At 43.5% G+C, this 12,166-nt stretch overlaps 1 protein-coding gene across 1 annotated transcript in view; it reads right to left on the bottom strand.

Annotated features, from left to right (window-relative positions):
• LOC148508423 (sulfotransferase 2B1-like) overlaps positions 1–12,166 on the bottom strand; it is a 90,873-nt gene that overhangs the window by 54,199 nt on the left and 24,508 nt on the right. Inside the window, exons 3-4 of the mRNA XM_088444470.1 lie at positions 7,730–7,938; positions 3,012–3,138 (exon numbers count right to left, since the gene is read on the bottom strand). Coding sequence (XP_088300596.1) covers positions 3,012–3,138; positions 7,730–7,938 — 336 coding nt within the window. The remainder of the gene's footprint in view (positions 1–3,011; positions 3,139–7,729; positions 7,939–12,166) is intronic.

Below are 12,166 nucleotides of genomic sequence, written 5' to 3'. Positions count from 1 at the left end.
CCAAGGCACCCCTGGCTGGTGGGTGCCAGGTTGATAGTGTAAATGTGTTGTGAAAATAGAACTGTAAATATTATCTATGGTGGGAACTGCTACATTGTATCCAATGATGTAACCGCAAGGTTACTTGAGGTGAACCTTGCGGTTACATCATTGGATACAATGTAGCAGTTCCCACCATAGATTTCAATGGAGATTTCACACCACTGAAGTCTATGGAGGAGACAGACTAACCGCACATAGCCAATCGGTGGCCAATTCCAAGGGATACACCCGCTGATTGGCTAAAGGGTAAACACAAACCCTTCCTCCTGTCCGGCATGGTTTCAGGATTTTCCATTTTTTTAGTTTTAACCACCTGGATGCCTACAGGGACCGAAGAGGACAGGATCATCGCTTAGGAGAGGTGTATGATTTTTTAATTACAAGTACTCTATGGAATCCTGCTGGACAAGGGGACATGATGGCTTCAGGAATACTAGATGAGTATGTGTGTCAGTGAGTGTGAGTGTGCATGTGTATTTAAATAAAATTGTACTTTCAAAGTGTGTCGTCTTTATTTTAATATTTATTTTGCAGTGGAACTACATGTACCAGAGGGTCCGTAATACCCTGCATGCTGGTATTTGTGGTTCTCCAACCACCAGCATGCAGGGGAGGCTTGATGGGACCTGTAGTTCTACAGCAAAAGACAATATTTACAGTTCTATTTTTCACAACACATTTACACTATCAACCCGGCACCCACTGGCCAGGGGTGCCGGGGATAGCCCCGGGCTATCAGCCTAGGCCTGGGGTGCCCTGGAGAGGGGGACCCCTTTATTGGGGGTCCCCACCTCCCCAGGGATCCCTGGCCTGAGCTGACTAGTGGTCAGGGGTAGTGCTTTTGCTGGGGAACCGGGTGAAAGGGTTTCCCTGGCTGTGGCATTACTTCCCGGCTAGAAAGGTTTATGGAAATTACAAGGGACCCCTACTTGTTTTGTCCCCTGTTTTTCCACAAAAAGGACAGGATCAGAAAAGCCCTGTGCTGATGCTTAAAATACAGGGCCCCCCTACGCATTTTGGCCCCTGTGTTTTTAGAACCAGGACAGGCTTTTAATAGCCCGGTGCAGGTTCTTAAAATACAGGGCCCTCATACACATTATTACCCCTGTATTTAAAAAACCAGCACAGGCTGTACAGAGCCCGTGGGCTGGTTATGTTTCTTGGGAGGGGGAACACATAATTTTTAAAAATAACAGTATTTTCATATGTACACACAGAAACATGCACGTATCTCATGGATATGTGCATGTTTCTGTGTTACCCTGACCTGTTCAGGATAAACTTGCTATCCTGAAGCTGGTTTATTGTGTTTGTAAGTTCTCAGGCAGTAATATGTGCGAGTGAAGCACTTGCGCTCTATTACATTGCCCAAGTTCTATCTAGTGAATGGGAAAACATCTGGATGCAAGATGTTTTTTGCAAGTTATAGTAAAGACTGAAAAATACGAGTTTTACTATAGTCACACCCTATTACATTTGCGAATGAGTAAAAAATGCAAGTTCAGTGCAAAACTCACTTTTTTAACTAATTCACAACCTATTACATTTACCCCCATATGTTTATTGACACCAGAAAAACTAATTTTTTGCACTTATTATTTTTGAGGTGTAGCTGATGAGGACTTTTGATACTGGAGAAAAATTTATTTTTTTGCACTTTGCACAATATTTTTTAAATACAGCTGACAGGGACACGACCACACCCAGTAAGTAGGCCGTCTCTCCAAAATGCATACTCTTGAAATATGAAAAAAAATAATTATAAAAGACTTTGTGGTACAGCTCATACAGACGCAGCACAGTATTTTTTGGACAGCTAAGCTTGAAATCACACTGTATCTGCCCTTATACACAAGTGACAGTATATACTGCAGTATAGATAGATATCCTTGTGAAAAACAATTATATGTGCAGCTCACTTCAAGTTCACTTCTAACAAACAATACAAAAGAGTATATTTTGCACTGGATTGCAGGTGCTACTAATGTGTCTCACAAACAAGCACACAGTGACAATAGCCAGTTTGCAGTTTCCATTGGATTGCAGTTGCTAGCTAACACACACACTCAGTGACAAAGATACCTGTAGTCCAGAGGTTCCCAAACGCGGTCCTCAAGGCTCCCCAACAGTTCAGGTTTTATAGATACCCATGGTTGAGCACAGGTGGCTTAATCAGTACCATAGTCAATTTGATTTAACAACCTGTGCTCAACCATGGACATCTCTAAACCTGAACTGTTGGGGAGACTTGAGGACCGCGTTTGGGAACCTCTGCTATAGTCTTTTTACACCCTTCTCCATTTACTTACATCTTGCTCAAATGGCTTCTTTAATGGCATCTATTGAAGCAGAACTACAGCCCATACACTCTCCTGTATGAAATGACGCCTGATCACCAGGGAGAGACATTTATATGCAATCCAAAACACGCCTCGCTTTGAGAACTGAACTTGGCTGGAAAGACCCAAGACAGGACTCGGTTCCACTTAGAACCCCCAAGTTCGGATGTGTAAAACCGTATCACTCATCTCTATCTGCAATACCAATGATTCTGCTTACCAATGATTCTGCTGTTATCTGTTACCCTGTTGATATCAATAAACCCAGCATCCTGGATTTGGACTCTCTGTGTGACCTAACAGTCGCTTTCACATTCCGCCTGACACATGCTGTGACCATCACTCTAATAGGCCATATAAATAACATTGGTATGTACAATGACAGTAAATCAGTTTAGGTTACCTGGAGTGCATTCTTTGGTATCTTTTCATTTCAAAATAAACTCTCAGTGGAACCAGTGGAGAATGTCTGTAGAGACTGTATTTTTGTTATTCTGGTTACTGAAGTTTAATCTGGAGTGTTGGCTTGCAGTTACAGTTATTATTATATATGTGTTTCTAAGAACTGGTGTACATTTTTTTTTTTCAAAAAGTCATGTAAATGTTAATGTCTTAACCAGCGATACTCACTGTCCTTACTAAGAAACAAAGACACAAAATCCTGGAAGTCTTCTCTGCATTCCATGAACTGAGCAATCATGGAGAAGTGATAAAGAGACACACACAGATCTTTAGGATGTCGGACTGTGTAAATCACCTAAAGGAATAAGATGGAAAAATAATCATCATTCATTAAAATAGTACAAAAGACAGAGAATCCACTTCTGGAACTGAAAGTGTACTATATCCACCAACTACATAATTAAAGGTATGTCAATTAAAGATGATATTATCATTGGAATATTTTATTTAATTTAGAAATAAATGAAATAAATACAAGGGTGGTTCAATAAGTAAGGTAACAAGACTTCTCACATGTGTAATGTTCCCTATTTCATTTTAATTTTCCACCAGGCCAGAGCAGGTAGACCACTGCATCCCCTCATGGCCATAGACTGCACCTCATATCAGTCATACTGTCCCAACATCAGTTGTATGATGGCGGGGCTGGAGGAAACATGGTTCATTGGTGTGTAGTTGATCAGATTTCTTCATCTAAAGGGCACATCAGCAGCTGAAATTAATCGCCAGCTTATCAAGGTGTACGGTGGTATTGTCATGTCACAGAAACAGGCTTGGGTTGGTGCACTGCCTTTGATAGCTGCAGAACAGACATTCAAGATGAGCAGCGATCTGGGCGGCCAAGCCACCAGATGACAATTTTTGCCACTTTGAAGATCTGATTCAAGAGGACAGATGCATTTGAGCTAGTAATAATGCAGACAAACTGAACATTTCAGTGGGTACTGTGCACAACATTGCTCATGAGCACCTGTGGTACAGGAAAAAGTGTTCACAGAATGGGATTGTCTCTCGTGCACCACGAGGAGGGTGTGCAGTTCCTGTAGCGTATTGTTACAGGCAATGAAACGTGGGTGTATTATGTGATGCCTGAGATGAAGCAAGCATCCATTACATGAAACAATGTATCGTCCCCACCTGCAAAGAAAGTGATTTCCTTCTCTTTGGACCATTGAAGAAGCACCTGGGTGGAAGGCAATTTGCATCCGATGCAAGCTGTCATGTCCTGGCTTCAGGGGCTTGACACTGGTTTCTTCTATGTCAGGATAGATGCCTTTATGTACCATTGGAACAATTGCTTAGACAAGTATGTTCACTATGTGGAAAATAATCTGCACCAATGCTATACTATTGATTACATGTATATGTAGATTTGAATATATTTACGCAATGAGAGGTCGTGTTAACTTACTTAAACCACCCTCATACATATTTTAACTATAAACCTAAAACACAGTGTTATATTTTGCTTGTACAGAGGTGGAAATCCTCCTATGAGGAAAAGTGAGAATTTATGCAGGAGGGTTCACAATGTGACACCAAATACCAAAGTTTCCTTCTGAAGCCGCAATATTTGCAGCAAATTGACTGTCAGAATTGACCAGTATATCTATTATTAACACTGTCAGTCAAAAGGACAAGAAGAACCAATCACACAGGTCATATATATATATATCCACATCATAGGTAAATAATAAAGAGGATATATATTAACCCTAATAAGGGCATTAAGTTATACCCTCATCTCCCAAAAAACAGTGGTTACATGATGTTGGTGCAAATGAACCTATTCATTTTAATTTCTAGAATTTAATTGTTAATGTCTGATATAATCTTTAATTGTGAATATCTGATACAGTCTTGATTACAAGAAATATAAACCTTTTTTATGTGTAACAGATTTGTTACCTGTGGTATACATTATGTAACAACATTAAGACACCAGACACATTGTGTTATTTAATGGTTATTGTACACACAGCAACGGCAATCCTGCACACATTGATTTTATTCACTATTTTTTTCTATGGGTAGCATACTCCCAGAGGTTGTGTAGTCAAAGCCGGCAATCATGTATGATGTGTTATTCCCACTAGTCATTGGCTACTATTATCTGAGGACATTTTATGATTAATATCAGGCTTGCCTACCCTTCCGATTTTAGCGGGAGGCTCACGATTTTTAGTGAGCGCTGAAAATACAGCTGCCTGTTTGAAAAATATATCAATCAGATGTTAATACATTGTTGAATCTAATATTTAAAACCTCATCTGGTAACATAGAGCCATTTGCTGTTATTTAATAATAAAAAAAATACATATTAACCATAACATGTCCTCAGACAGTAGTAGCCAATGATTAGTGTTTGTAGAAAGGTACTCAGAGGGCAGCTGTATTTTCAGAGCTCCCTTATTTTGATATATCCCATCACAGGCATTAACTGCACTCTGAAAGGGCACTCACTGACAGCCAATAAATAGATGGCTTTCAGTGAGTGCCCCTTCAGAGTGCAGTTAATGCCTGTGACACTCAGCAGCACTATCCACCTTGGACTATATATATAATATATATGACACAGTTCACTCCACTTTTTAATTCCTAACATTTGAGGCCACTGTGGGGGAAGAAGAGACCACCACTACTTCTGATGCCTGACACCTGCGCTGTTGATTAGTGCAGCTGCTTATGCCGCTGTGTCCAAGCACACTCTGCCTGCACTGCTGACTTGACGGCCACCGCTACCCAGAACCCAGCGGTGGCTGTCCTTTAAGTAACATGGCGTCATGTGTCGTGATGTTCCGGTGCAGGCCCCATCCCCGCCATTTCCGGACTCATGCATGCGCAGTCCCATGTGTCAAAAACCGTTGATGTTCACTTTGCAGGGCAGTGGGAGGCTTCATTAACAATAGGGAGCCTCCCGCTAAAATCAGGAGGGTAGGCAAGTCTGGTCTTTTTGTAACACTGTCAGTCACTACACTAATATAGTACATACAAAAAGAAACGGGTGCTTGGTGTGACATTGCACTTCCTACATTATCCTGGTTGCTTACCAATTACTGTACTCATATTCTGGTAGCCTAATGGAGCTGTCTGGGAGCCAAAAATGTAATTGAGTCCTGTGGCTTGCCCCTTCAAAGGGACTGGGCACACTCCTACTTGTGCCAAAGTTCAGCCCATGGCTGATTCACCTATTTTCCCCCCCTGCATCCAACCTGTGCAGCAGAGAACATGTGCTGGGCTACAGTGGATGCAGGTTGGCTGCTGCGTCCCCTGATTAGCAGCAGCAGTCTCTCCTCTGGCTGTGTGGGGAGAAGGGGGGAGAGAGCACACTGAACTTACCCCCTCCCCCACCGCAGATTTTCTCCTGGCTGAAGGGTACAATGGCACCCCCTTGTGGAGCAAAGTGATGCCACAAATATTTTTTTGTTTATATTTTTTGTAAGGACATGTGGCCACGCTTTATATTAGGTATCGCCTCTTGGCATTACCTGTGCCTGACTAGTCTGTATATCGCCCTGCCTACCACTGCCAGTGTTATAAGCTGTGAGTTCTGAGTAGAGATGTGAGGGTTCGGACTACTGAAATTCGAACACAACCGAATTTAGGGTCTCCGAGTAGAACCGGCTCAAGGTCCGGATTCACTTTTGTGACCCAGTTCGAACTGAGGGCCTGATTCAGACCCGCTCGTGAGCGCTGAGCACTCGCAAGTGGGTCGATGTTGCCCAAGTGCACATTTGCACGACGGAGGCGGCTCCGTCGTGCACATGCGCGAGACCCGAATAACGACGGCTAAGCCGTCGTTATGGGTCTCGCACCAAAGGGGGAATGCTGTCGATGGTGATTGACAGCACGCCCCCTTTGGTGGGCATGCAGGGGGCATGGCTGCGCAGACGGAGGCGTTCCCATGGGAACGCCTACTGTCTGGGGCCGGCCCCACTGACATCACTCTTCTTCATTGAAGCTCAGCCATTGAAACTCAGCCAACTAAATTGAAACTCAGCCAACTAAATAAATTCATCACTAGTGATGTCAGTGGGAGTGCTTTTGGCTCTGATAGAACCAAAAGCACTCCAGGGCTTGCTGCAGCGAGACCCTACCACAAGGGTCTCGTCGCAAGCCCAATGGTCACGATGGTCTTGACCATCGCGACCATCATTTTGGCCACTCGCTATAGCTGTGGGTGGTCGCCCACAGCTATGCGAGCGGCCAGGAGGCCGCTCCAAAAGGTAGGAGGGACGGCCCTGATTCAGAGCGAGCGCTCTGTCAGAGCGTCCGGCTCTGAATGAGGCCCTGAGTTCCTGTTCAGATTTGTTGTTGGTTCAGAACCTGGATTTAAAAACTGAAAGTTTTGGATTTGGACATTTTAGCTGTTTTTATCAACTGTTCCGGGAGTGGCAAGGCCAGGATATGCATCCACGGACACAGTTTCCTGACCTCGCAAGCCGGCCAGCCTGCATAAGCTGAGGCTCACTCAAATGGCCAGTGCCATCCACCATTGTGGCCGATGGTCATGATGGTTACCTACGTCGCAGTGCAGGGATTGCAAATGCAGCAGGGGTGTCAGACACATCATGCTTTATTTTCATATTTGCTAGGGAAATTTTATTTTAAGTTAATCCTGCATTCATTTGTGTTATTGATGCCTAAAAGCCAATTTCATAATTTTCTATGGCCACATTATGTTCTCAATTGCCCCTGCTCAGTTATTATATAAAAGACAATCAGAAGCTAATAAAGCACGGTCACGAATAATTAATTGTTATATAAATGATGTTTGGATGGTCGAATTCTCGTACTTTTGCTTCAAATTCTGTTTTCATATATACACTTATACAGTAGTAGGTGACATTACCATTGAATATTTTTTTCACTTGTTTATTACAAACCTTAGCTTTTGTTTTGTTGAATGACTGTGGAAACAACTGTATAGGAAGATGAGTTGTGATAAGTCGGGGAGATTGTAGAATTGCAACTCGAGCTCTTGAATCACACTGCTCGAGCCAGGGTACACGATCCCAGCTATACTGTGTTTTCAATGGTGTAAGGTCTCCATTGCTATAAATTAGGGTTAGGATTTCTTGTAACCATGTAGTGCCTGCAATTACAATGGACATATTAAAAACAATAAGAACAATATGACAATTAGGTGCTTCAGTTGTTATTATTTGTATAAAAAAATATCATTAATTTTGTATACCGGTGAATACACGCTATGGGTAGAAAGGTAAACCACACATAGTAGTTTCCAATTTAACACACATTTAAATTAAAGTATATTAGAAATTAATCCCATATGAATAAAATCTCATATATACTGGCAACAGTTAATTAATCTCACTTAAATTCCATAAAGAGATACCTTAACTATAAAAAAATCATTGGGGAAAATGGAGTAATGCTCTTAATTGGATATATTAACCTTTTTTAGAAAGTTTACTTCACTGAAGAGGTAGCTGTATCATAACAGCACAATAAATTCCTTTTTGCTGAATATAATTTGACAGGTTTATTACATTAAACTCATGGTGTCTTCAACTGAAGAGGTGCCTACATGTCGGCAGCACAATTTAGTCCTCCTTTTGAAATGAGTTTTTATATATATATATATATATATATATTCCATAGATAAAGAACCTTATAGTTTCACATGTCCCATTAAGACTTCTTAGACATCATCTGAAATTTCACAAGACCTGTACTTACACCTTAATGGACGTGTTTCTTGCGCAATACAAATATGGTATGCCAGCAAACCCTGGGGTTAACTGCAGATTCAGCACTCTCTCAGAGTGAGATTGCTGTCACTCACAAAATGGGGGAGCTGCTAAGTCACAGAATTGTGTGCTCATTGAAATACACACATGTAGTCTATGCAACTGAGGTCTGAGCAGTTATGTGGCACACACATCCCACTGAGTGCCCACAATCTTCCCATTCATTCTCCAACATCCTTCTCACTCCATACATCCATTTCATTCAGAATACACATTCAGTTCCCTAATTGCTAAAACTATCATACTCTGTCTATGCATGTACACTATCTGTGCCTCCATGATGCTATAACTTCCCCAATTCCTACAGCTGTGTGGTCTCCTAACTGTGCTAGTTCTTTATTCCCTCATCCACACCAATCTGTCCTTCCCCATCCATGCTGCCCTGTCTTACTGCATTTGTACCACCCTGTTTCCTTCCATCTGCACCACCCCCTTCCCTCTAGTCACACCAATTTTTCTTCCCCTCATCTGTGCCACTCTTTATTCCTGTATCTGCACCACTCTGCCCCGTCCCCAATCATGGGAATCTGTCTTCCCCCCTATATGCACCAATCTGTCTTCCCCAATCTCTACTGATGTGTGTTCTACCATTGTGTTAGTATGTATTCCCTCATCCATATCAATCTCTTTTTACCCATCTGTGCTGATCTGTCTTCCCGCATCCATGCCTTTCTGTACCCCCATCCACGTCGCTGTGTTTTCCCAAACCGTGCCACTCTGTGTCCCCTGCATCCACCCCTCTGTTTACCAATTATCTGCATCACATTGTACCCCCCATCCACACCATTGTTTTTAACCCATCAGCATTACTTTTTCCCATCAGTGCTGCTTAATCTTCACCCCCTCTCCATGCCTATATGTCCCCATCCACACTGCTCTGTTTCTACCCCATCCACTCCACTCTTATCCCATCTGTGCAGCTTTATCTTCTGATCAGACTCCAGTTGCATAGACTGCATGTGTATATTCCAATGAGCACACAATTCTGTGAATTAGCAACTCCACCATTTTGTGAGTGACAGCAATCTCACTATGTGAGAGTGCTTAATCTGCAGTTAACCACAGGGTTTGATGGCATACCATATCTATATTGTGCAAGGAACATGTCCATTAAAGAATCAGCCTTAATGATCATAATTTCATTGAATTTTTAAGTTTGAGTGGCACAAATTCAGTAGGTTTTGTGAAATTTCAGATCGTGTCTAAGAAGCCTTATTGGGACATGTGAAACCGTGACGTTTTTTGTCTATGGAATTTCAATGCTTTTTTAACCCTGAGAAAAACGGGCCAACTGCAGGGCAGAAGGACAACAATTAGGTACACTAACATGGGTGGAGGAGCAGACAGCACACAGGAGGTGTTTTAATGGTGCAGAGGGAGAGACGGTTGCGGGGGCAGGCTGCAGGTGTGTGGGGCAGTGGCAGCAGTGGGGGTGTGGAGCAGTGGCAGCAACAGGACCGTGCACAGAAGCATCAGCAGGCGATAGAGGGACTCACTTGTGCTGGGCATGCATCTGAGAAAATCAAATCAATAAGACACAGGTGCATGGATGTGAGATCTATCCATGCATTGTTTTAAAAAATTAATGTGTAATATAAAAAAACTTATGTGCCCCCACAGCACAACCAGCATCAGGCTTTGGAGCCCCAGTGCTGGATGTGCTAAACACAGGGGACAAACAACATAGGGCTTCCCTGTATAAAGCACAACCGATGCAGGCTCAGATCTGAAAGATCCGTGATACCTACATCTGTGTACAAATAAACACAGAAGCATGGACGGGATCAGTGAGACTCATTTGTGCTTCTGTGTTTAAAATAAACCTATGTAAAAAAATAAAGCGTGGCCCCGCCCCCCAAAGACAACCAACTCTGGGCTTTGGAGACCCAGCACTGGTTGTGCTAAATACAGGGGACAAACTAAATAGGGGTCCCCTGTAACCAGCACCAGGCTTTTCAGAACCAGTCCTGGTTCCCAAAATATGGGGCCAAATGAAGTAAGGGTCCCCCGTATTCAGCACAACCAGCACTGGGCTCTGAGCCGGTCCTGGTTCTGAAAATACAGGTGAAAAAATGCGTAGGGTCCCCCTGCATTTACCAGAACCAGCACTGGACCCTTTCTAGCAGGGGGGTGATGCTACAGCCAGGGGATCCCTTTCACCGGGCCCCCCAGCCAAAGCATCACCCCTGACTGCTAGTCAGCCCATGCTGGGGATTCCTGGGGACCCCCCAACAAAAGGGTTACCTTCTCCAGAGCACCTCAGACCCAGGCTGATAGCCCGGGGCTATTCCCAACACCTCTGGGCGGTGGGTGCTGGGTTGGCTGTGTAGTGTGGTGCATATGAAAATATAAATATTGTCTTTTGCAGTAGTACTAGAGGTCCCAGCAGACATCCCCGCAAACTGGTACTTGGAGAACCACAAGTACCCGCAGATGGGGCATTAAGGGCCATCTGGTACCTATAGTACCCCTGCAAAATAAATATTAAAATAAAACAAAGAGACAGTTTGTATTAATATTTTATTTTTCAACACCTTCACCTGGGGGGCGGCAGCTTTTATGTTCTTTTACATGGCTGCTGCATCCCCCAGGACTTCAGCGGCATCTTCACCTGGAGGGCGGCAGCCTTTAAGCTCTTTAGCATGACCGACGTCCATCCAGGGATTCCGCAGCATCTCCTGCTTCAGCTGGTCTTCTCTCCAGCTACCCGGACGACGGACTGACTGGATGGCACCTGGCGCTGGCTTTATATAAGCCAACCGAGGGGGCAGAGCGATTACGTCACAAGCCGTGGTTGGCTCGTGGCTGCCATATTTAAATTTCAAAAATGGAGCTGAGGTGCCATTTTTGAAAAGGGCATGCTTGGTTTTCACCATTGAAGTCAATGGTGAGAACCGCTCACTGGCTGAGAGGCAGAAGGCTCACCTTTCTCAGCCAATGAGCGCGCCGCACTGGGATTTCTGTTCTGAAATCCCACGGCGGAGCTGTCATTTGGGTAGTAGTATTCTTAGAGGACACTACTAAAGTTCGTGGTTCTTGTTTTTGTGGGGTTTGTTTTGCCAAGACCCTGGATTGCCTACTTTGGAACGTAGAGGAAAGATCCACACATAGGAGGAGGTGAGTATGGATTTGTTATTACAGGTACTACATCAGATAATCTACTGGAGAAGAGGACATATTGGCTACAAGGATACATAGGTAAGTATGTGAGTTATTGTGTGTACATGTGTGAGTACATTTGTGTGCATGTATGTTACTAATTTTACTTTTCTATGGTGTGTGTGTTGTGTGTTTTTTTTAATATTGCTTTTACTGTGGAACTACAGGTACCAGAAGGCCCGTAATGCCCCACATGCTGATACTTGTGGTTCTCCAAGCACCAGCATGCGGGAGAGGCTTGCTGGGAACTGTAGTTCCACAGCAAAAGCCAATATTTTAACTTTACTTGTATCACTTTTTACAAAATCAAGGGTGCTGGGGATAGCCCTGGGCTATCAACCTGGGCCTATGGTGCCCTGGAGAGGGAGACCCCTTTATTGGGAGTTCTCC

This window comes from Taudactylus pleione, unplaced genomic scaffold, assembly GCF_031769625.1.
Source record: "Taudactylus pleione unplaced genomic scaffold, aTauple2 ptg000366l, whole genome shotgun sequence".
Lineage (NCBI taxonomy): Eukaryota > Metazoa > Chordata > Amphibia > Anura > Myobatrachidae > Taudactylus > Taudactylus pleione.
The sequence above is the reverse complement of the archived record's forward strand: the minus strand, read 5'-3'. Positions and strand labels throughout refer to the sequence as shown.